General features: G+C 58.2%; 2 protein-coding genes across 7 annotated transcripts; one reads left to right on the top strand and one right to left on the bottom strand.

Annotated features, from left to right (window-relative positions):
• Positions 1-114: 114 nt before the first annotated feature.
• On the bottom strand, positions 115-13784 carry ALDH16A1 (aldehyde dehydrogenase 16 family member A1). 4 transcript variants are annotated; one of them, XM_090047658.1, is made up of 18 exons: positions 13581-13784; positions 12148-12250; positions 11661-11787; positions 10204-10382; positions 9635-9712; positions 9224-9408; positions 8419-8571; positions 8092-8292; positions 7603-7701; positions 7301-7437; positions 6685-6790; positions 4326-4492; positions 4041-4208; positions 3085-3171; positions 2669-2873; positions 2058-2243; positions 533-658; positions 115-361 (listed from the first exon to the last, which is right to left on the bottom strand). In XM_090047658.1, the coding sequence occupies exons 1-18, from the start codon at positions 13710-13712 to the stop codon at positions 188-190; spliced, it is 2613 nt and encodes an 870-aa protein (XP_089903784.1). In that variant the 5' UTR covers positions 13713-13784; the 3' UTR covers positions 115-187. The 4 variants fall into 4 exon arrangements, 3 of the variants coding, with proteins under 3 accessions (XP_089903784.1, XP_089903786.1, XP_089903785.1); XM_090047660.1 differs by having other exon boundaries at positions 9224-9297; XR_016442377.1 differs by having other exon boundaries at positions 124-361; positions 533-698.
• Positions 13785-13933: 149 nt separating this feature from the next.
• PIH1D1 (PIH1 domain containing 1) lies at positions 13934-22945 on the top strand. Of its 3 annotated transcripts, none has more exons than XM_090047663.1 (11): positions 13934-14053; positions 14185-14314; positions 15849-15915; positions 16335-16520; positions 17748-17809; positions 18500-18584; positions 18836-18932; positions 21221-21271; positions 21376-21466; positions 21733-21876; positions 22482-22945. In XM_090047663.1, exons 2-11 carry the CDS (start codon positions 14219-14221, stop codon positions 22539-22541), a joined length of 939 nt encoding a protein of 312 aa, XP_089903789.1. In that variant the 5' UTR covers positions 13934-14053; positions 14185-14218; the 3' UTR covers positions 22542-22945. The 3 variants fall into 3 exon arrangements, with proteins under 3 accessions (XP_089903789.1, XP_089903791.1, XP_089903790.1); XM_090047664.1 differs by having other exon boundaries at positions 14007-14053; positions 14199-14314; XM_090047665.1 differs by lacking the exon at positions 21376-21466.
• The last annotated feature ends 1762 nt before the right edge of the window (positions 22946-24707 follow it).

Below are 24707 nucleotides of genomic sequence, written 5' to 3'. Positions count from 1 at the left end.
GAGCCAGAACACCAGGTTCCCTCTTCTCCCCCCATCTCCCTGCCTCAGTTTCTCTCCCCTGCCAGTGCTCCTCCCATGGCCGACGCTCTGATGCAGGGGGAACCCCTCAGGAGGTGGCGGAAACTTCTCAGCACATTTATTGGAGCCCTTGCAGGTGCTGGGGGCAGGTGCATGGGGCCCATAGGGCTCAGTTGGCAAACACATCGCCCATGGGCACCCAGATGCTCTTGCAATAGGTGGCCTGGCTCAGGAACTCCTCGCCTGCTCCCTGAGCTGGGTCCTCCCAGTGCCGCCGGGCACCGCAGTTCACCCAAGTCCGCTTAAGGTTCCCAGCCGAGGCCCATTCCATCAACTGGGAGCCCTGCAGGAAACAAGGGGTTAATAAGGAGCCTCTCCCCCCTCCAGGAGGCACCAGGCCTAGGCTAGGGAGGGGAGTGGGGTCTGGTGGGTTAGAGCAGTGGGGCTGGGAGTGTGGGTTCTCCGCACTAGCAGAGGGGCAGGGGGAGGGGGTGGGGTTTGCAACTGGCCTCACCTGCTGGGAGCCAAAGTACCAAAGGGCCTGGACGTCCTGATGCAGGGCCAGTGTCCGGGCCAGGTGGTCACGGTCACCTGTGAGAACATTCAACACCCCCCCAGGGAGATCTGAGGTGTCCAGCACCTGGGCAGGGGGCAGAGAGGGCCGTCAGAGCCAGCTGGAGCTGAGGGGTGAAAACCAAGATGCCTGGGTTCTCTCCCAGCTCTGGGAGGGGAGTGAGATCTGGCAGGCTACAGCAGTGGTGACTGGGGACCAGGACACCTAGGTCCTTTTCATCTCAGCACTGGGAGGGAAGTGGGATTTAGTTAGTAAGAATACAGAGGCTGGGAGCCAGGACACATGGGTTCTTCCTTAGTTCCAGTATGGAGGAGGGGCCCAGTGGATTACAGCAGTGGGAACTGGGGACCAGGACACCTTGGTTGTCTGAGTTCTGGGAGGGAACTGAGATCCAGCAGGTAAGAGTAGGGGATTGAGAAGCTAGGACACCTGGGTAGTTTCCCTGTACTGAAAGTGGGGTGGGATCTGGTGGGTTGGTGTAGAGAAGAGCTGGGTACCTGGATGCCTGGGTTCCCTCCCAGCTCTAGAAGGGGAATGGAGTCTGTTTAGTTAGAGCCACGGGAGGGCAGGAAGCCAGGACACCTGGAATCTCCCCCAGCTCTGGGAGGTCAGTGGGGAGTGGCAGGTGACAGCCATGGGGAATGGGACATCTGGATCCTACCTATCCCCACTCTGGGAGGTGAGTGGGATGTAGTGGGTAGGAGCAGAGAGGCTGGGAAAGTCCAGAGGAGCCTGATGTTTGGGTCAGGAGAGGAGAGTGGATATATAAAGCTGCTTCGAAGTCGGGCTGCAGGCAAAACCCCTGAGGGAGGCAGCGGGAAAAGGAAACAACCACATGCCTGGCGCCGTGGTGGGGATCTCAGACTACTGAGGGGCAGCTGGGTGCAGCTGGCCAGCAGAAGAGGGAAGGGGCAAGTCCCAACTGCTTCAGCTGTTTTCATAATAAACAAGCGACTTGGCTCAGGCAGCAGGGGTTGAAAAGGGTAAGGGGAACCACTGGGGAGGGAGTGGAATCCAGTGGGTTAGAGCAGGGAGCCAGGATGCCTGGGTTCACTCCCTGTCCTAGGAGGGGATTGGGGGGCAGGGAAGACAAGCCGCCTGGATTTCTTCCCCACTCTGGGAGGATTCGGGGTCAGGGGAGCCAGGACATCTGGGTTTTCTCCCTGGGTGGGAATTAGGAGCTGGGGAGGCAGGAAACCTGGGTTCTTCCCCCAGTTGGGCAGGGTGGGGGCGCAGGGGAACCTAGACACCTGAGTTCTCTCCCAACTCTGCCCTTCCATTCCCCTACCACAACCTCTGATTCCTGTTCCCTGCTGCTTCCTTTCCCCCACCTCCTGGGTTTGGGGAGAAGCTCTTCCTTACTGGGGGTCTGGGCAGCAGATGCAGACCCTCACACCCACAATCTCTGGCTCCATGAAACATCATCCCCACTGGGCAGAGCCCATGCCACAGCCTGGGGTAGTACCTGGCACAGGCCCAGGGCAGGCAATGGGTAGCGCTGGCTGGGGATGATGATCACGGCATTGCCCCACACGACAGCTGGTGCCCACAGGCTGATGAAGCTGAGCAGTGGGTTCTCATCAGGGCACACGATGCCCAGCACGCCCAGGGGCTCCCGGAGCAGCAGGTTGGTGCCATACAAGGGCGTGTCCTGGGGGTGAAGAGAGCAGAAGGGAAGGCAGTGAAAAGGGTGGTGCCCCCCACAAACCCACAGAATGGACCTATACCCATCAGGGGTAGTCCTGCCCACACCATGCCCCACCCTCATAAGCCACGTCCCCATGGTTTAGCTTCTCTCCCCACAAAGCCCCAACCTTCTGGCTTCCTCCTATCCTGCTCTCTGCACCTCTCTTCCCCCACAGCTCTCCCCACCCAATCCCCTCCCCCAGTCATCCCTGACCCCGCTGATCCAACCCACCAGACCCCACGACCTTCCCAAAAGTGGGGAAAGAACCCAGATGTCCAGGGCCCCCTCTCTGGGGGGGGAGCTACTTTTACACCTGGATGAATGACTGCCTTTAGGGGTGTTCTGCTGCCCATAACCCCCTGCCCCCAGCCCAGCCAGGCCCCACCCACCTGCAGGGCCCCCCCATGCTTGTCGCAGGAAGCTGCCCAATGGAAGAGGCGCTCCAGGCTGAGCTCCACCTCCTGGGCAGCCTGCTCAGGGGTCACCCCCATCAGTGCTGCCAGCTCAGCTGTCAGTTCCGTCTGCCGCAGCCCCAGATTCTCTGCCACGTAGAACAGCACCTGTGCTCGGGCGTGGGCCGACCGCCCCCTCCACCTGTGGGGAAGCAGCTGGGATAGGACCCTGACATCCTGGCTTCTCATCCCTGACAGACCTGAGCTAGGAAGGAACCCAGGCATCCTGGCTCCCAGCCCCACCTGGTTCCAAGAACAGGGATGGAATCCAGGTGTCCAGGATAGGCCAAATACCCCCCTCCAAGAGCCAGGAAAGAACCCAAGTGGTCCCAGCTCCAGCAGACCCACCACACCTCCATGAACTAGGATGGAATCCAGTTGTCCTGGTCCTGACTCCGTGAGCTCCACCACACCCCACATCTCTCCAAGAGCTGGGACACCTAGGCAGGACTACAGTTCCCACGATGCTCAAAGGCAAAGCACTCATCCGACATACTAGCCCCCCACCCAGCGCATTTTTGGAGATGTAGTCCCAGCAGGACACCCAGGCCCCCTTAAGCAGATGCCCCCACTTTCCCTCCATTGGTCTTTTGGATGAGGATTGGCTGGTTTTCAGTCTTGTTGTCACTGAAAAGAGGCCATTTCCCAGGGGGAACCTGCCCGTGTTGCCCCATGTGGTATGAAGTACTAAGGGGAGGAAGGGGAATAGCACAGAGATCTCCACTGCCCATGACAGCCATTTCCAAGGCTGTGGCCTTCACAGGCTCCCACAGAAGTGATAACAGCCCAGCAGTGCCTCCCACATCAGGGTCCAGGGACAGGAGCAGCCACGAGCCAAGATAAGAGGGGCAGAGGCCAGGTCAGGGAGGTGCTGGGGTTATCAGGGTCCTGGCACTGGCCTCAAACCTTCTAACCCCTGGGCTTTAGGTGCGCACTGGGTACCCTGGCTGAGTGGAGGCCTGGGTGGGGAGAGGGGTGGCTACTCATGAAGGAAGGCACCCGTCTCACTGCATGGGAAGGGAAACTGAGGCAGCATGGAATGGGCACAGAACCCAGGCATCCTTGGATCCCCTGCTCCAACATTCTCAACTCCAGTCCTCTCTGAGAGCTGGGACATAACCTCCTCCCTTCACCAAACCCAGGTGTCCTGGCTCCCAAACCTGCAGGTTTAATCCAGACTCCCCTCTATTCCTAGTGCTGGGCACAGAACCCAGGCGTTCTGGCTCCCAGCCCCCTGCCATTACCAGCCAAACCCTGCTCCCCCTTCCAGCACTGGGAGAGAACCCAGGTGTGTCCTTGGGGGTCTCACCGCGGTGCTGCCTTGTGTGCAGCCTCCACAGCATTGCGGATGTCCTTGGCACTGCCATCGGCGATGTATGCCATCAGATGGCCAGTGGAGTCGAGGATGGGGCGGGAAGACAGACCCTCAGGGCGCTTCTGAGCTCCCCCATAGTACAGCTTATAGGTGCGGTCCACACTGTGGAAACCCAAAGACAGGGAGAGGGGAATCAGTGGCCCCTGAACCCCCCACCTCCCCTGCACTGTGCTCCACCCCAGAGCCAGCTACATCTCAGTGCCAGCCAGGGGTTGCTACCTGGGTCTGTGTGCCTCCTGAGTTGGACCACTGGGGGGGTCCTTAGCCTGCCCAGGCACAGGGAAGGGAGCTGCACTGCTGGAGGCGGCAAAAGTTTTGTAGTTCATGTCTGTGGCTCTGGAATGGATCCGGCTCTCCCAGCTCGGTCGCATGTATTCATACAGGCCCTAGAGGGGAAGCCAAGGCCAGCTGGGTCATAAAAGCATAGAGAAGTTGGGCTGGAAGAGACTTCCAGAGGGCATCCAGTCCAACCCCCTGCCTGAGGCACAATTCTCTCTATCCAAGCCATTCTGTACAAATCCATAATCTAACCTCTTTGTAAAATTGCTGTCAACCCTGACACAAGACACCACAGCTCAACCTACCACCACGTAAAGCAGGGGAACCATAGCAGCCAATGTCCTATTGATGCTCCCCACCCCAAGCCTCCACCAGTCTGAACTGGGGGGCGGAATTCCTTCCTGATCCCAACTTTAGGGATTGGTTTGACCCTGAGCAAAAGGGAAAACCCTCTTTTCAGGAACTTCTGGCTTGAAGCCAGCAAGAACACTGGCCCAGCTCAGTCAAAATCCCCAGCTCTAGCTGCAGCCAACGCCCAGTGCCTCTGAGGAAGGTTGCTCATAGATGATTCATAGATGTTTGGGACGAAAGGGACCTGAGTAGATCAAGTCTGATCTCCTGCCATGGGCAAGAAAGAGCGCTGGGATTAGATGACCCAGCAAGGTGCATGTCTAGCCTCTTCTTAAAGACTCCCAAGAGAGGGGAGAGCACCACCTCCCTTGGAAGCCATTTCCAGATTTGGGCAACCATTTCAGTTTCAGAATTGGTAGGGTCAGAAGGGACCTGAGCAGGTCATCAAGTCCAACCCCCTGCCATGGGCAGGAAAGAGTACTGGGGTCAAATGACCCCGGCTAAGTGATTATCTGGCCTCCTTTTGAAGACCCCCAGGGTAGAAGCAAGCATCCCCCTCCCCTTGGAAGTTGGTTCCAGATCCTAGCCACCCTGACCGTAAAGTAGCACCTCTTGATAGCTAGCCTGAACCTACTCTCAGTCAGCTTATGGCCGTTATTCTTAGTTACTCCCAGTAGTTTTTGGGGGAACAGGGACTCTCCCATTCCCTGCTGGTCCCCGTTGATAACTTTATAGATGGCCACCAGATCCCCTCTCAGCCTTCTCTTGTGGAGGCTGAACAGGTTCAGGTTCCATAGCTTCTCCTCATGGGGCCTGCCCTGATGACTCCTGGCCATGTGAGTGGCCCTCCTCTGGACCCTCTCGGTGCTGTCCACATCCCTCTTGAAGTGCAGCACCCAGAACTAGACACAGTACTCCAACTGCGGCCTGACCAATGTCGCATAGAGGGGGAGGATCACCTCCTTAGATGTGCTTGTGATGCATCTGTGGATGCATGACAAGGCCCATGTTCATCTTGGTTCATTACCATAAAGATTTCTTCCTGATGTCCAACCTAAATCTGCTCGTTGTCAGTTTGTGGCCATTGTTCCTAGTTACTCCAAGGGGTGCCTTGGTAAACAGAGCATCTCTTGCCCCTTCCTCCCCCCAGTGAATTTGTAGGTGGCCACAAGATCACCTCTCAGCCTTCACTTGCAGAGGCTGAAGAGATCCAGTTTCCTCAGTCTCTCCTTGTAGGGCTTTGCCTGCAGGCCCCTAACCATATGAGTGGCCCTCCTTGGAACCCTCTCGAGGTTGTCTACATCCTTCTTGAAGTATGGTGCCCAAAACTGGACGCAGTATAAACACAGTCTGACTCCTGTAGCAGAAAGAAGGGCGGGGGGGCTAGAATTCCCTCCCAGCCCCATGTGACCAGCAACAAAGCCCAGAAGCCTGGGAAACCCCAAAGCAGAACACAGGCAGAGCTACACCTAGATCATCCCTGACCAGTGCCTGTCCAATCTCTTCTTGAACCCTTCAATGAAGAAAAGTGCACAGCTCCCCTAGGCGTCTAGTCCACTGCCCCACAACAAAGACATTTCCCCAGTATCCAATCTAAACCTGCTTTGTTGCAACTTCATACCACTGCTCCGCATCCTACTCTCTACAGCTAGAGAAGAGATACTCTCCCTCTTCTTTATGGAAGCCCTTCCAGTAGATTAGCCCTTCTCTAAACTCTCCGTGTCCTTCTTGAAATTTAGAGCTCGAAACTGCACACCAGGCCCAGCTGGTTTGGTAACTCCTCCCTCCCTCAAGATTGTGCTCTGCCCATCTCCCACAGGCCCATCCCAGCCTGGCACCCCACCATGTGCCCTGCTTCTCCATGCCCCATCCAGCCAAGACAACCCTACCAGCCGTGACCTCAGCCAGAGCCCTGCCAGCCCAGTCCCACTCCCTGCCCCCTTCTTACCTCTTTGCCCCCATTGCACCCGAACCCACTCTCCTTGCAGCCTCCGAAGCTGGCGGCTGCATCATACATGCGCTGCCCGTTGATCCAGACTGTGCCGACCTGCAGGCTGCATCAGAGCCAGGCATGGGTGGCCAAGACAGGAGGGACCCCCAGATTGCTCCCCCCCCACTACAAAAAAGCCCCTTGGGGTGGAAAACCCAGAGCTGGACAGAACAGACTCACTTAGTGGTGGGGTGTGGTGTGCAGTGTGTGATGTGTGTGTGTGCGTATGGGGGTGGGGGGGGAAATGGTGAACCTGGTTCCCGAGTCTCAGGAATGGATTCACTTAGGAGTGGGGAGGAGGGGGGAAGTGCTGGACCTGGATCCCCAGAATGGACTCTCCTGGGAGCTGAGGGCAGGGAGACCTGGAGCCAGATCTGTGCAGCTCCTAAGAAAAGATTTTTCAGGGGGGTTGGGGACAGGGGCAGGCCTGGGCATGGGGAAGGGAACTGCACGGGCAGGGTTGGGGGGGGCAGCTGGCAAGAGTGGATCACTAGAGCTGCCTCTCCCCAGCCCCCGCTCCCACTGGATTCCCTCCCGCCCTACTACAGAGCCAGAGGGGCTGATCAGGACTGACCTACATGCTACCTCCATGGCCAGGGGCAGTTTCTCAGTCCAAACGCTGGCAGCCAGCCCATATGGGGTGCTGTTCGCCAGGGCAATGGCCTCCTTGGTGGTCCGGAAAGGCAGTACCACCAACACTGGCCCAAAGACCTGGGGTGGAGGAGGAAGAAAGAAAGGTTTGCTTGGGGAGGCTGGGGAGGGCAGGAAGGCTCAGAGCCCCTGGGGCCAGGCTGGGCAGCTGCAAACCCCAGCCTGAATGCCAGGGGCACCTGCTCCCCACATAGGGCTGAGGGGCAGAGCTGGGATGCCCCCTACCTCCTCCTGGATGCAGCGCGAGGTGGTGTCTGCTCCAATGATCAGGGTTGGGGGATAGTAGGACCCCTGTGCTGGGAGGGCTGCCCATGCCTGGAAGACCTTGCGGGGGAGGGAAAAACGTGAGCCTCAAGGAGAGAGAGAATCCCGAGGCAAGGCTAGGACCCAAGCACCCAGGCTCCCAGCCCCTTCTTACTGTAACCCAGCAGGCCCCATTGCTCTCCATGAGCTGAGGAGAGAACCCAGGTGTCTTGGCTCCCAGCCCCCTGCTATTAACCCACCAGACCCCTCCCAGCGCTGGGAGAGAACACACGTGTCCGTCTTTGTTGTCTAGACGCTCTCCCCCCTTCCTTCATCCACTGAAGAAACCCCACAAGAGGACCCTGCTGTGCACAAGTGCCCAGGGGCACATGCTGGTGCGCTGCACAAGTATTCATGCAAAGGCAGACCCAAGTCATGCAGATGGCCCCCCCACAGCTTTCCCGCTCTTACCTCGGCCCCCTCTGCCTCTGCTTCATCCACATGGGCCTGCAGAGCTGCCCGCCACACCTCGTCCACCAGGCCCCCAACATCTGTGGTTCTGTCCAGTGCCTCCCCCACACGCAGCGCTCCCAGCCTTGCCTTCAGCCGCTGCACCAGGGCCCCAGCCACAGCCTCCTGCACCAGGACAAGAGGTGCCCCTCCACCCAGCAACTGGGGAGAAAGGGGTTAATGGGACACCAGCGCCACCTGGTGACCAGAGGCCCTAGGTCCTGCATTGGCTGGTGCCCCCTGGAGGGGACAGGCCTTTTGCCTTCCCTCCCCTTCCCCCTGACTCACCAGGCCCTGGTGGGAGCTGAGGGTTTCTGTCAGCCCCGTGGCAGCGCTGTCCAGGTCAGCCGATTCAAAGATGAGGACACGGGTCCTGCCTCCCAGTTGCAGGGACAGCCTCTTCCCCAGTCCTGCTGTCACCTGGCGCAAGCTGCGGCCCAGCTGGGGGGCAGGGAGAGGGAGGGGCAGGTGACACCCAGCTTCCTCCCCACCCCACACACGCATGCGCACATGCACACACACAATGATGTTCTCAGAAACCTTCCCAGCCCTCGATCCTGGCTTTCCCCAAGCTCTGCCTGCCTGCTGCACCGAGTCACATGGAGGCTAGAAAGCTCCCTCGCAGGCACAAAAGTCTCTGGACCCTCAAACAGTGTCCCCTCACATACACACAGAGGTCCCCAGGCCCTCATGCAATGCTGCCCTACACATGGAGAGATTCGTCGGCACTTGTGCAATGCTGCCTTGTACACAGAGAGATCCCTGGTCCTAGTGAAACTCTACCCTGCACGTGGAAAGATCCTCCAGCTCTCATGCAAAGCTGCTCCACACACAGAGACCACCTGTGAAGCAAATCCCAAAGCCTAGGTGCAAAGCTCACTTGCACACATCACACCACAGCCACCTTCCCAGGATCCCTCATGCAAAGACCCTGTGTGTGGAGTGGTGCTCTAGTCCTCATGCAAAGCTGCCTTGCACACAGAGGTGCCCTTCCCAAGCTCTCATGCAAAGCCACTGTGCACATCAAAGTAGACGACCCATAGCCCTCATGCAAAGCTGGCTCTCACCATGCAAACCCCTTCCAGGCATGTACCTCAGCAGAGCCGGCGAAGGCTACAGCATCAACCCCAGGGTGGGTGGCCAGGATCCCAGCCAGTGCTTCGGCCCCTGTGATCACATTGAGGATACCCGAGGGAAGCCCAGCCTGGTCACAGAGCTCAGCCAGCAGCAGGGCAGAGAGCTGGGCAGTGGGTGGGACTAACGCCACCACTGTGTTCCCTGGAGGGGGGAAGGTAGAGGGGGCAAGGGGGAAACCAGCTATACATGAGGTGCTGGGGGGGACCCAGATCACCCTAATAAAGGGTAGGGGACCCCATACTGGGTGATCAGGCTTGGGGATCCCCAGGGAACAGCCTCCAGAGCTGGCAGAACCCCATCCATACAGGGCCTGGAGACATACATATTGGCGGGGGGTACTATCAACCTCCTCCCAATACACACCTACCCATAGCCAGGGCAGGACAGACTTTCCATGCCAGCAGCACCAATGGGGAACCAGAGGGAATTATGGCTGAGACCACCCCTGAGAGAAAGAAAGAGAGATTAGAGAGAACCAGGACACCTGGGTTTTTTCCACCAATGCTGGGAGGAGACTGGGGTCTGGTGGGTTCCAGCCAGAGGGGGTCTAGGAGTCTAGATGCCTGGGTTCTAGCCCAGGTCTGGGAATTAGCAGGGTCTAAGGGACCAGAACAGGGGAAGCCTGGGGGCCTGGACTCCTGGGTTCTACCCCAGACTGGGAAGGAGAGTAGGCTCTGGGGGGTTAGAGCAGGGGAAGTGAGAACCAGGACTCCTGCGTTCTCTCCCAGTTCTGGGAGGGAAGAGGGAATCTAACAAGGTAAAAGGAAGGAGCTGGGACACTCTGCTCAGCTGAGCCACATCTCAATAACCTACCCACCTCATCTGTGTCCCAGTTTCCCCTTCTTATAACAGGGCTCCCTGCAGAGAGCAAAACAAGGGCAGAGGCCAAGTGACCTTGCTGCACCCACCCCCTGCCTGCCAGGGGTAAACACTCACCAAGGGGCTCCCAGCCCCTCATCTCCACCCCCATGAGCTGGGCCCAGCCTGCGTGGTGGTAGCAGTGGCGGACAATCAAGGGCATATCACAGACTCGGGCCTCTGTCACAGGCTTCCCAGTATCAAGGCTCTCCAGGACTGTGAAGGTGTTCTGGTGCTTCTGAATCATCCGGGTCAGGCTGGGTAAAGGAGTTGCAAATCAGGATCAGGCCACAGCTGGATGTGGAGCAGGTCAATCATGGAGCAGCTCTTGCTCTCCAGCAGGGGGAGCTACTGGTCCTGGTCACATTACCACCACAGGGTGGCGACAGGCTGTGGCCACAGGGTGGCAACAGGGCACACTTTGAGACACTAGGCACCTCCTATCCAGCATCCAATCCCAGTGTACAGGGACTGGATGGGGGCGGTGCCAGGCCCCATGACCCAATCCCAGTACAGGAAGCTTGGGGTGGGGGGTGTGCTGGACCCACGTGACCCAATCCTGGCATGAGGGGGACAGGAAGTGGCAGTGTTGCGCCCCCCCCCCCCCCCAACTCATCTGGATCTCAATCCTGGCATAAGGAGATGGGAAATGGCAGTGCTGGACCCCCAGGACCCAATCCCAGTATGAGGGGGGTAGCAGGGGGCGGTGCCAACAGGCACACCACCACACTAGGAGATATGGGCACAGCCCCACAGCTTGGCCCAGGCTGCGATACAGGCTGTGGCCACTAGATTGCAACACTCTCCCCCCACCATAGTTTCATAGTTTGTAGGGTCGGAAGGGACCTGAGCAGATCATCTAGCCATGGCAGGAAAGAGTACTGGGATCAAACAACCCCAGCAAGGTGTTCATCTAACCTCCTCCTAAACACCCCCAGGGTAGGAGCCTGCACCACTTCTCTTGGAAGCTGGTTCCAGACCCTAGCCGCCCTGACCGTGAAGTAGCACCTCCTGATATCTAACTTAAACCTACCCTCTGCCAGCATGTGACCATTATTCCTGGTCACTCCTGGCGGTGCTCGGGGGAACAGTGACCCCCCAATGCCTGCTGGTCCCCCCTGACTAGTTTATAACAGGCCACAAGATCCCCCCTCAGCCTTCTCTTTTGGAGGCTGGACAGGTTCAGGTCCCGCAGCCTCTCCTCATAGGGCCTGCCCTGTTGTCCCCTGATCATGCGAGTGGCCCTCCTCTGGACCCTCTCCATGCTGTCCACATCCCTCTTGAAGTGCGGCACCCAGAACTGGATGCAGTACTCCAGCTGCGGCCTGACCAGTGCCACGTAGAGGGGGAGGATCACCTCCTTGGACCTGCTCGAGATGCATCTGTGGATGCATGCCAAGGTGCGGTTGGCCTTCCTTACCGCCTCTCCACACTGCCAATACAGATACAGTCCTCCCACTATGGGTACTGCTCTGCTCCCAACCGGCACAGAGGTGAGGGGGAGGCCAACCCCTTCCCCTGCACCCCCTGCTCACTTATACAGGTGCCGTGCTCGGGCATGGCAGGGCAGCTGGCTCCAGTTCTCAAAGGCCTTGGTAGCAGCCTGGACAGCAGCTTCCACATCTTCCTGCTGGCCCTGGAGGGTGGTGGCCAGTGACTCGCCTGAGGAAGAGGGGAGGGATCAACAGAATGTGGGGGATGGGGAAGAAATCACCTCACACTGCCCAGATCAACCCACAGGCCTTGCCCCCATACCCCCCTTTCCCCACACTCCACCCTCCTGCTGCCTCCCTCATACAGGCACAGTCCCCAGTAGAGAGATCTGTGCCCTGCCTCTCACTACCAAATATAGCCACACCCTTCCCACCTCCCCCAACCCCAACACAGCCCACAGCTCTAGCCCAGCCCCTCTCCTTGCCCACAGAGCTCCCTCAGACCTTAACCACCCATTCTTGAGAGGGTTTAACCCAGTCAGGTCAGAGCTCGGGGAAAGGGGTCCCCCTCCCCTGTCCAGGCTTTTACCTGTGGCCGGGCTCTTGCAGACCCACGTCTCCCGACCCTCTGGCTTGGACCACTTGCCATCTATGAAATGCCCCAAGCTCCGACCGTGGGCATCCAGCCAGGCCTTGGAGGGGAGTGGGAAGAGCAAGACACACAGATATAGACCTTGAATGCAAACCTGGGATCCAAGCTCAAAGCCTTTGGCTACAGCTCCCAGCCTCTAAGGTCACCCCATTGTTGCCACCTCTTAGTAATGAAGCATGGAATGCAAGAGTCCTAAGTCCTCTACTGCTCCTGACTCATGGAGTCTCCTTTCTGTGACATCACTGATAAGGTCACAGTTCCCTGTTATGAGAAACATGGAGGGGAGCTGGGATGAGCTGTGACCTGGCTCTTTTTCAGTGAGGGGGGCACTGACGCACAGACTAGCTCTTCTGTTTGAACTGCAGGGAAGGAAGGTAGGAGTCCTGGCAGCAGCTGAGGGAGCAGGGCGTAAAGCTCAAAGCAGTGTGGCCTGGGATTCAGGATGTCTGGGGTTCACGGCCAGCTCTGGAAGTGGAGAGGGGTCCAGTGAGTTGGCTTCCAGCTTCCCCTGCGCTAAGGCGCCTGGGCTCCCCCGCCCTACCCAGCTCAACCCCTGACAGCCTGAGCTCAGGCAAATTGCGCCATCTCCATGGCACACAGCTGCTCTGAGGAAACCTCTGCGGGGGTTTCTGTGGCTCCTGGGCATGGGCCTAGACAGGGGGAGATCGCCCCCCAGACCCTGACCTTCACTGGCTGAGCCACAAGCCAGGGAGGGAGAGGCATCTGCTGCCGACTCCCTGTCCCCTCCCCTTTCCTCCCCCCTGGGGCACCAGGGGCCCAGATGGCCTGAGTTGCTCTATCCCAGCCCCAGCCCTGGACTTGCTGACACAGCAAACCCCAAGCCACCACTTCCTTCCTGTGGGGAAGGAGAGGTGCACAGGCATGTCTGTTAGCAGGGTAAGCTGTGAGCTTAGGCTCATACAGAAACCATCCACTTCCCTCTGCAACAGGGAGGCCATTAAGAGCATTATGGGGAAGACAGGAGGAGTTTCCAGCCTTGCGGAGGAGATCCCACCCCCATCCCAGGCAAGACCCAGGCCACCCCAACGGGCCCCTCAGCCTGGTGCTGCCACATCTCCTGCCCAGCAGCTTCCACAGGGCAGGGACAGGCTGGGGTGGATTCAAGCATCTGCGGGGGAAGAAAGACTGATGGGACCCAGACATCCAAGTCCCAGCCACCCCTGCCCTGGTCTAACCCAGCAGCCTCCACCCCCTTTCTAGGGGTGGAACAGAACCCAGGCGTCCTGCCCCCCGGTAGAACCTGGCTCCCCACGATCCAACCCATCAGACCCCACGTCTTCCCCTCAACTGGTAAAGAACCCAGGCGTCTGGGCCGCCCCCAGCCCCCCTGGAGGGGGGGCAGCCCTTACCTGGGCTGGCCCCACCCCCTCGCGCGCAGGCCCGTAGTCCAGGGCCTCGTAGATGCCCCGCACGGACGCGGGACCTGCCCCCACGCTCTCCGCCATAGGCTCCCGCCGGACTCTGCCCCCAGGACCAAGCATCCACTTCCAGCCTCCCAGAGACCATAGAGACTACGCTTTGATGGAAGGGCGTAGCCCGGAGAAAGCGTGGCTTCCCATACCGGAAGTGTGGCACCTCCCGCACCAGGAAGTGGCTCCTTTCGATACCGGAAGTGCTGCCCGAACACCCAATGAGAGGCGCCCCGACGTGGAAACGTGATTGGAACCGGGGCTTGCTCGTCAGCTCCACTCCCCTCTAGCACAGCCCGCGTCCCGGAAGTTAAACCTCGCGCGTGCTCACGCGCACCGGAAGTACGGTCCTCGGGCCTTAGCGACCGTTGTCAGGAGTTGTGGGGGCGGGGTCCGCGTCTGAGGAGAGCTAGGTGAGGGGCGCCCGGACACTTGGGTTCTCCCGGGCAGGGGCCAGGACGCCTGGTTTCCCTCCTGGTTGCGGGGCGGAAATGGGGGGGAGGGGATCCTTTTCTGCTTCTCAGTTTCCCTTCGGCTCTGACAGGTCCCTTTTCCCAGCCCGGCGCTTAGCTGTTACGATGGCGGCGCTGACGGACAAGTCGCTGCTCTCGGCCGAGTTGGAGGAGGACGGGGACGGGGACGGGGACGAGGAGTTCCAGCGGCTGCTGCTGCAGGTCGGGAGCGGCTGGGGGGCACGTGGCATCGCCGGCTTTATGCGTGGGGCCTTGTGGGGCGCCGGCCAGCCTGGTTCTGATCCCGCTTTGGGAGCTTTCTGCTGTGTTGATCTGCCGGGCTCACGGTGCTTACTCTGAGGTGGGCGGCCTTCAGCATGAGCAGGCGATTGGGCGGGGCCCGGAGCGGGGAGCAGAAAGTAGAGCAGTGGATAAGGCAGGGAGCATGGGACGGGGGCTGCAAGCAGCGTAGCCAAGCCAGCAGCCAAAACAGAGCAACCGTCTGGACAGGGAGCTGAAAGCAGACTAGTGGGTGGGCGGGGGTGCCAAGGCAGGGTGCTAAAAGCAGAGCAACCGAAAGGCAGAGCAAGGGGTTGAGGGTGACACTGGGGGGTGGTGCTGGGCTGGCCTGTGGCAAGTTGGCTACACTGGTCTGTCCAACTGGCAGCCCCTCAAGGAGTTAAACTGTTCCCTGCTGGGCTTGTCCCTGAGCCCTAGCATATCCAGGACCCAAGGAGCAAATGCTACTGTCACTCCCCCCAACCTCTGTTCCTATCCTCCCACCCAGTACTGAATGCAGGGCCTTTTATTACATTTAACAATTAAAATCAGCATTGGGGGAAATGTGGGGCATGCCAAATGGCCGTGACATTCACCCTTGGGTTCCAGAGCTGGGCCAATGGATTGTTGTCCCACTGCAGAGGTGGGTTGTCCATTCCACGGCCTGTATCTGGGCCACAAGACTTGGGTTTTGTTGGTTTAGGTTATGAGCTTTATGGGAATTCAGTTTCTTTGCATCTGTTGAATCAAGCGGGGGCTTTGGAAAGGATTTTTCTCCCAGGTTAGATCAGTAAGGATGGGGTGGGGAGTATTGCCTTGCTTGTTGTGGGGACAGAGTCTTCTTCCTTGGATCTCTGCAGCATATGCAACAACCCGGCAGTGGTCAGACACTGCTAGCTCCCATTCCCCTGCTTCCCCTGGGGTAGGTTTGGAGGCTCTTAGCATTCCTGGATGATGGCCGTGTAGCTGTGCGACAGGGCTGTGGGGTAGTGTTAGGAGTAGGTTGAACCAAGACATGGATGGGGCTGACCCTGCTTCAGACAGGGGGGTTGGGCTGGATAGGACCTTGGTGGGGGCTCTGCCAGCCCCACAGCTCTAGGATGCTGTGACAGGGTGGAATCAGCTTGGGGATCAGACCCTTTGGGATCCAGGAGCAGTGGTTCCCTTAGGGCCAGGGACATCTGGCATGATGAAAAGATTGGTCCATGGGTCCTGTTGGAAGTGTAAAGGGGTGGGAGAGGGGCAGGTCCAGGTGTTTTGCAGGATCTATGAAATCCTTCTCATGGGTGGGACCCACTAAGGGGATCTTCAGGCTGGGGGAGGTGTGGGGGGGTCACAGGCTGGGATCTTGCTGGGGTAGAACCTCACAGGCTCTCAGAGCATGTGTTGCGGAGGGAGTCTCCTCTGGGATCTGGTGAGGGGTGGGGTTGGAGCTAGTGCCTTTAATGCATCACTATCCTCCTCTTGTTCCTTCCAGGCAACGCAGAAGATACAGAGCACAATGCCTTCAGCTCCAGACTCCAAACCTATTCGGCCTCAGCCAGGTACAGTGCTGTCACCACAAAAAGCTCAGTCTGGGGCTTGGTGGTGAGGGAAGCCCAGCCCACAGTTCGAGGAACAGGGGGCTGTAGGTTGGGAGTGAGGGAGACCAGCAGGGCTAGAGGGGACAGAAGGCTGTGGATTGGGAGGGAGGGGCACTGGCAGGGCTGAGGGCGGACAGAGGGCTGCAGATTGGGAGTGAGGGGTACCACCAGCACTAGGGAGACTGGGGTGGGGGTTATGGGTTAGGAATAAAAGCTGTGGGGATGGGTGGGTAAAAGGGCTGCAGGTCAGGAGCAGAAGCACTGGGGTGGGGTTTACGTGTGCCTGTGTGAAGGAGTGAGTGAAGGGCACCGGTGGGTCTGGATGAGGGTCCAGGTCACAGCATAAAGACTTTAACCCTTTCTTCCATGTCTTGCTCCAGGGTTCTGCATTAAGACCCATGCCAATCCCACCGAGAAAGTCTTTGTGAATGTGTGCCGGTCTCCACATATCCCACCACCACCCGACCTCACCCCCCAGGAGCTGGAGTGTCTGATCGAGTCTGACAGTGCTTCGGCCTTCCGCATCCCCATGAGCCTGGGGGAGCCCCATGCCGAGCTGGATAAGAGTGAGTCATTCCCCCTCTGCCCACTTTTCCCTGTGGCCCCCTTGTCTAACCCAGAGCCAGGCCTTCCTATGACCTCTGTGGCAGAAAGCCACCTTGGTTTCTCCCCAAATTCTCTGCCCTGTGACAATGTGATTAAAATAGGCCCATCACAGAGGATTCACACCTCAGCCTGTCTCTTTAGGTAACTTGAGCTGGCTGCATTCCTGAGGGAGAGGAGAAACCTGTTTCCTCTGCTTGCGTGACTGGTATCAGCTACCTGGGTGAGGGGCATCTACCTGGTAGGCTGGAGTCTGCCCAGTAACTGATGACGTATTTCAAATTGGTTGGCGGAAAGCCAACTGGAGCTGACCTCTACTGGACCAGGTGAATGAGGTTACAGGGGCTATATAAATTAGGACTGCCTAGGAGAAGGGGGCGGCAGCCATGCGGGGGACACAGAGAAGCCTTACCATCTGAAACTGGCTCGCTCTCGCCCCAAAACTCACAAGCTGGAAACCGCCTGCCTCCAGAAGGGAAACTTCACCAGCCTCTGGAAGATGCTTGTGAGTAAGCTACTCAAGATCTGATTAGATATCTAGCTGGCAGTAACTCAGATGTGTGATCAAAAGGCTACCTCAGCCAGACTGTTTGCTCTTTAGGATTTCTAGAATATTGCTCAATCTTGTACCCTATTTTCACCCTGCCCCTGTAACTAATAAAGTCTTCCTTTGTGACTGATGTGGGAGACTTATTGAGGGGTAGGTCTAAATTATGCCTCAGGGACCCCTTAGGTCTGCGGACTAAGGGAGACTCTACTTTTGCCCCCTGACTTGGGGAAGTGCCCCAAGTGCCTGTACTGGGTCGAGTACTCCTAGGACATTAGGCCTGTGTTTCCCCAAGGACACAGGGCCAAGAGTGAGTCCATTCTTGGGGTGGTGGCAGCTATGTTACCCCCAGGCTAGCGAGTGTGCTCCGGGAAGGGGTCAGGCTGGACATAAGGCGCCCCTAGGAAGGCATTCGGAGCCTGGCAGGTGGTCGGGCGCATGGGCGGCTCAACGCAGGAGCGCCCCCTACTGGCCTGCCACAACCTCTGCCTGGCTGGACTTTACTGCAGCACTTCTCACCCCCCGCCCTGACCCCTCCTCAAAATCCTCTTTGCGGGTCTTTGGGGCCAGCAGTGAGCAGCTGGGAGAGGAATGTGCCTGCCCCCCTTCCCCCATCAGGACTAACCAGTGTGGTCCATTGCAGGTGGGAATGGGTGCACTGCCTATGATGTGGTCATCAACACGGGCTTCTTCAACAAGCTGGAGGTGAGCACCCCCTTCTATCTGCTCCCCATGAACTGTGGCACACATGCACATGCAGCCTGCCCCCTCAGTACTGCATTCCTAATGCACACACACGCAGCCCTTCCCAGTACCATCTTCCCTGTTACATGCAGCATTTCTCTGTCTCTCTCTCTCATGCGCAATCATAAACCACCCATGGTGTTGTCTCTGTGTGTGTGTGCACATATGCATGCACTGCCTGCTCTATGCATGCCACACACATGCATATGTGCACAGATATCTATACATGCAGTGCCCTGTTATGCAACCATACATCTCTAGCACACCTGTGCACACAGGAACCCACCACAACATCCTCCCTACACACACGCATGTATGCACACAGTGCTCCCCCACAGACTCCAGCATGTACAATTATGCACATATACACATGTACAACACAGGAATTGCCCAGAATGATCCCCCTGACACACATACAGAGCTCCCTGCTCCCCACCCATACACACATGCACACAGTCTCCTTTTAGGGTGGGCAAATGAAGGAGTGGGGAGGTCCCATTTAGATGAACTCCTTGGCCACAAGCAGCTATTGGAGCAATATGGAGAGCATGAGAGTAGAGGGATTGGTAGTGGGTGGGGGATGAGCTCAGGTGGGTGGTACCTGATGCTGCCCCTGTATCTATATGGTTTCCCTTGCCCTGTCTGCACCAGGCCAACCTACTGTTCAAGGAGTTCTTCATCACTGTTGCCTTGGAAGGACTTGCAGAGAAATACAGCACCAACATAAACCACCCAGGTATTGGCTGACAGGCTGCAGGGTGGGAGTGAAGGGCACCAGCAGAGTTTGGGGACAGGGTTGCTGGTAGGGAGTGAGTGACACTGGTAGAGCTGGAGGAGGTTGGGGCCTTTTGGTCAACTGAGGGGCACCAACTGGATGGGTGGAGGGGGCTGCAGGTTGGGAGTGAGGGGCACTGTCAGGGCTGGGTGGGCAGGGGGTGTGAAGGGGGTGGTTTTCCCCCTTGCCCATTCCCTCCTGTGTCTCTGCAGAATGGCTAGTGCTGAAGAACCGCAAATTCATGGGCTTGATCTCAGAGCAGACAATCCGCACCAAGTCCCGGCCTATCATCCAGGAGATGGACCTTGAGTGAGCTGGGGGGGAAAGGGGTCAGAAGGTCTCAGCGAGTGCCAGGACCAGCCCCCTGGGCCCATAGAGACCCCTGTGGTCCATTCTGTGCCCCCCTCTGCCTCCTTGCTGCCACGCTCCCCCAGGTGGGATCTTTGCTTTACTTTGGCCCCATCCCTTTTCAGGGCCTTCACTGACTCTTCCCTGTTGTGGTTCTCCCCCAGTGAGGTGTTCTACCCTTCTCTGACTCTGTCTCCTCTGCATCTCTGCCCTTTTTCCTATACCACAGCCTCTGCCTCCACCCACCTGATTTTAGCCCCTCCTCCTCATACAGTGACCCCTCCCATAAGCAAACTCCCTATCTCGCTTCCTCCAGTGATTTTTCCCCCCCACCCCAGCTTTTCTCCTCATGTGACTCCACCTGCTCACACACACTCCCCCTGCTCCCATCTCCCCTCTGGAGTTCCCAGAGCCCCATGCATCCTTTCCCTTGTTTGGGCCTCTGTGATGCCTCCTCTGCCCTGGGTGGGATTTCCCCTTCAATGGTATTTACATCAGGACCCATATTGTGCCCTCTCTGAGCAGTGCTTTAGGACCCCTGTTGCCCAAGCACCATGTAGCCCCCAGGATGTTGGGTGCTTCCTGGGTTAGCAATGTAGGGAAGGAGGATGCAGGTTGGAATGCAGTCTTACCTCGATCCTAGGCAAGCTGTTTGAGAAAATTATGCTGGCACACATCCATGAGGGCCCAGCTGGGGACTGCATGCGTAGGGGCAACCAACACGGGTTCATCAGTGGCAGGTCCTGTCAGACCAACCTGGTGGCCTTCTATGATCAGGTTACCAGATCATTAGATGCAGGGGTAGCAGTGGACATAGTCTTCCTGGACTTCCGGAAGAGATTCGACACTGTCTCTCACCCCATTCTCATTAAGAAACTGGGGGACTGTGGTGTTGACGCCCACACAGTCAATTGGGTCGCCAACTGGCTGGAGGGCCGCACACAGAGGGTGGTGGTGGATGGGTCCTTCTCAACCTGGAAGATGTGGGCAGTGGGGTTCCGCAGGGCTCGGTCCTCGGGCAGCACTGTTCAACATCTTCATCGGTGATTTGGATGAGGGGGTAAAAAGCACCCTGTTCAAATTTGCTGATGACACTAAGATGTGGGGGATGTGGGCACTAGAAGGTAGCATCAGGCTTCAATAAGACCTAGACAGGCTACAAGGGTGGGCAGATGTGAATAGGATGGGATTTAATACAGGCAAGTGCAAGGTGATGCACCAGGGGAGGAACAACCGGGACCATACCTACAGATTGGGAAACTCCCCTGTTGCCAGCACGGAGGCGGAAAAGGATCTTGGAGTCATAATTGACTCCAAGATGAACATGGGCCAGCAGTGTGGGGATGCGGTCAGGAAGGCCAACCATACCTTATCATGCATCCACAGATGCATCTCAAGCAGGTCCAAAGAGGCGATCCTCCTGTATGCAGCACTGGTCAGGCCGCAACTGGAGTACTGTGTCCAGTTCTGGGCACCGCACTTCAAGAGGGATGTGGTCAGCATGGAGAGGGTCCAGAGGAGGGCCACTCGCACGATCAGGGGACAGCAGGGCAGGCCCTATGAGGAGAAGCTATGGGACCTGAACCTGTTCAGCCTCCAAAAGAGAAGGCTGAGGGGGGGATCTAGTGGCCTGTTATAAAGTAGTCAGGGGGATCAGCAGGCATTGGGGGAGTCACTGTTCCCCCGTGCACTGCCAGGAGTGACCAGGAATAATGGTCACAAGCTGGCAGAGGGTAGGTTTAGGCTAGATATCAGGAAGCACTACTTTACGGTCAGGGCGGCTGGGATCTGGAACCAACTTCCAAGAGAGGTGGTCCTGGCTCCTACCCTGGGGGTGTTTAAGAGGAGGTTAGATGAACATCTTGCTGGGGTTGTTTGACCCCAGTATTGTTTCCTGCCATGGCGGGGGGTCGGACTAGATGATCTACTCAGGTCCCTTCCGACCCTAGAAACTATGAATTAAGGGTAACCGGCAGAGCCTGGAGGGTTTAGGGGACTGGTTCAGGAGTGAGGGGCATGAGCAGGGCAGGAGGAGCTGTGTACTGGGGACTGTGGAGCTGGGGCCAACGTGACAGACTGGTTTGAACTGGGAGGGGGCAAGTGTGCTGTGGGGGAGGGATGCTTTGTGTGTGTCCGTGTATGGAGCCAGCCTCTCTCGAAGGGTTCCTCCTGCCCCACTCAAGAACAAACATAGTGAAAGCCAGTGACTAGAGGGCAGGGCCTGAGCTTGGTCTGTGTCTGTCTTGCAGCAAAGGTGGCGAGACCCAAGAGACCCCCATGGAGCTGTCCCATCCCCAGAGGTAAGAAGGGGGGATCTGGGCTGGGACTGGGTGGGGGACAGCCAGGGACAGCCCTGGCCTGTGCTTCCTCCTCAAACTTCTCTCCCCTTCCCCTGCACCTGCAGCTTCTCTGTGGTCCCCAAATTCACCATCTGGGCTGAGCCACCAGGAAGGTGTCCTGACTTCCTGCGTGCTGAGATCCATCTGCCCCAAGTAGTGAGTTCTTTGTGGGGGAGGGGGCACAAGGCAGCCCTTCCTTCCCCCCATCCCCTCAGCAGGGGTGCTGGAGTGATGGCTGGGGGAGTGGGGTTCTCCCAGCATGACATTGGAGTGCTGGCAGGGTAGGTGCCCTGTGGGGCACGGACACTGAAGACAGGCATGTGTGATGTGGGGGGGGGGGGTCAGATGGGTGTTAGTGGGGTGCAGGACTGGGGGCTGAAGAGGAGTCCTGGCTGGTCTCACCTCTTCCCTTCACTCCCCAGGCCTCAGCACTGGAGCTGTCCCTGGAGCTGGGGGAGGACCGGATTGTGCTGGGGGGCGGGCAAGCGCCCTACCTCCTCGATATCTACATCCCTCATCACATCAAGCCCGAGAGGAGCCGTGCCCAGTTCCACATGGGCACCAAGGTGTGCCAGGGCAGGGCCTTGGGGAGCTCTGCCCAGTTGGGAACGCCCCACTTTCCCCTCTCCTCTACAGGCTGCCTTCCTCAGTGACCTCCATCTCTGCTCCCCCCAGGCTATGGCTCCTCTCCTTCTGCACCTAAACCCCACCCCAGGCTGCAGGGCTTTACATTTGCAGCCAGCCCCACTCCCTCAGCTCTGACTCCAGTTTCCCTGGGGATTGGTCCCACTGCCACAGTTTGATTCCTCCCCTTGCCCCTCCCCCAGGCAGGACCTTTACCTTGGCCCCCATTTTCTGTGCCCCATTTGACTCCTCCGTCTGGTGGCTCTGCCCCTGGCTGTGACTGCCTCCTCCAATGGAGTGCTCTTCCTTTCTCTGACTCCACCTCTTCTGTCTCCACCCCTTTCTTACGTGTGTTCTGGCCCCACCCACCTGGTTATAGCCCTGTCTCTAGTGCTGTGACCCCTCCCACAGGTAGACTGTATCCCATTTGCTCCACAGTGACTCTTCCCCCCCCTGTGACTCCACCCCACTTAAGCTGCTCCCCCTCCTGGCTGTGACCCCACCCCCCACTGCCTTGACCCTTATCTCCCTTCTTGCCTTCCCACAGGTCTTGACTGTGATGATGCCAATCCAGCTTGTGCCAGGAGCCCCCATGCTGCTCCCCTGAAGACCCCCCACTTCCTGCTGGACAGGAGCCAGGATCCCATCCCCCCAGGCAAGGGAGGCATCTGCCTCTACCTGAGGAGGGTGCCAGCATGGGCAGCTGGGGTGCCACTTCCACCCCCATTAAAACACCCAGCAATGAGAGAAGCTGGGTGGGGAGCCAGGACATCTTGGTTCTCTCTCCAGTTTGGGAAAAGAGAGCAGAAACACTGGGACCCCAAGCACCTAGATCATGACCCACCCTTGGCCTACTGGGAGCAGGCAGCCAGCACTCCTGAGTTCTTACCCCTGAAATTTGAGGCCAGGATTTTGTTGGCCTGTGTGGCGGTGGTTGGTGGGAGGGAGAGGTTGCACCTGTGATTTTTGTAAAGAGAAAGAGGAAATAAAAAGAGTGAGCTGGAAACTGGGCAGGAGGTGCCTGCTGGTCTCTGCTGTGCCCCAGTCCTGAGCACTGTGGAGCTGGGGGGGATGGCTGTTGCACCCCTAGCAGGGAGGCAGTGTGGGTCAGAGCCCAGGTAGAGGGTAGGAGGGCAGGGAAGCAGGAGTCTCAGCATCTGTTCTGTTTTCTTCCCTCCATCTCCTTTCTCTCCCTACCACATCCCCTGCCCTTCAGTCTGTCTCTGTCCATCCATTTGTCCCCCTCTCCTACTCCACATGCATCTGTTTGTCCATCCCTCTTCCCCATGCCTTCCACGCTCTTCCCCCCAATCCCTTATTCCTCATCTGTCTGCCTGCTTGTCCCTTCATCCTTCTTCCCTCCACTCTCTCCTCCTCATCCCCTTTCTCTTCTCCCCCATCCCCTACCCTCCATCTGTCTGTCTGTCCGTCCATCCATTCCTCTATCCCATGCCCTCCACATTACCCTGCAGTCCCCCTTCTCTTCTCCTATCCTGTCCCCCAACTGTTTGTTTGTCCATGCATCCCCCACACACCCTCCACTCTCTTTCCCGTCCTCTTTCTCTTCTCCCCCCACATCCCCTACACCCCCATCTGTCTGTCCATCCATCCCTCCCCCCCACGCCCCATCTGTCTGCTCTGTTCCCTCCTCACGGCCTGTTCTCTCCTCCTCCCTCCATCTGTCAGTGCTGCGTGGGGGGCACATGCTTCCGTCAGCGTCTGGGCTGGGGGAGAAATCAGGCTGGGTGGGGAGGGGAGCAGGGATCTGGAGAGGAGGTAGGGGCTTTTCCATTCCCCTGACACTGATTCCTATCCCATTCCCCCACTCTAAAGCCTGGCATGAGGCATTGCCCCCACTGGCCAGAACTGTTTCAGACCCTTCCCCCCCGCCCCATCTCCTCCAGCCCCTGAGTGCCCTGTGGGGTGAAACCGCAGACTCCTGGCACAGCTGCTCCTGTATCCTCAGCCTGTGTGGCTGTGTCTTTCCCCTCTGCATGTATTTGCATCTAATTATCTCTGCCCGCCAATTCTCAGGGGTGGGTTAGTTCGGGACAAGGGGCTGGGAGCCAGGACGCTTGGGTTTTATCCCAACTTGGGGAGGGGAGTGTGGTCTAGTGGGTTAGAGAGGAGTGGGGCTGAGGCCAGAACACCTGGGTTCTATCCCAGGTTGGGGAGGGGAGTGGGGCCTAATGGGTTGGTGGGGTGGGGGGCTTTGGGGGCCAAGATGCCTGGCTTCTCTCCTAATTGGGGAAGGGGAGTGGGCTCTAATAGGTTGGGGAGAATGGAGGCTGGGACCAGGACACCTGGGTTCTCCTATGTTCTGGGAGGAGAGTAGGGCCCAGCAGGGTAACAGGAGAGGTTAGAGTCCTTGGCACTGCCTGGCTGCTCTCTTCCCCCAGTCCCCACCTTGCCAGGGCTGGCTCTGGCCCTGGCAGTTTGATGCCATCTGTCTCCCAGTGGGGCATCTGTCCTCCCTGCACCTCAGTCTGGGCAGCTGCCTCCAGCAGTCTGGGGCTGCTGACAGCTGGCGGCTCCGGGACCCCAGGGAGACCATGCTCAAGGATGGCCTGGGACCACAGATGCCTTGTTGGAAGGGTTTTTTTTGTTTGTTTGTTTTTTGAGGAGGGTTGGGACTCAGGATGCCTGGGCTCTGTCCTAGCTTTGGGAGTGGAGTGGGGGCTGGTGGGTTAGAATCAGGGGAACTGGGGCCCTGACACCTGGGTTCTCTCCCAGCTTTGGGAAGGGGGTTGAAGAGCTATGGGGGAGGGAGGTT

Source organism: Crocodylus siamensis, chromosome 5 (assembly GCF_052110815.1).
Source record: "Crocodylus siamensis isolate JL-2025a chromosome 5, ASM5211081v1, whole genome shotgun sequence".
Taxonomy (NCBI): Eukaryota; Metazoa; Chordata; order Crocodylia; family Crocodylidae; genus Crocodylus; species Crocodylus siamensis.
This window is presented reverse-complemented; position numbering and strand designations above follow the sequence as displayed.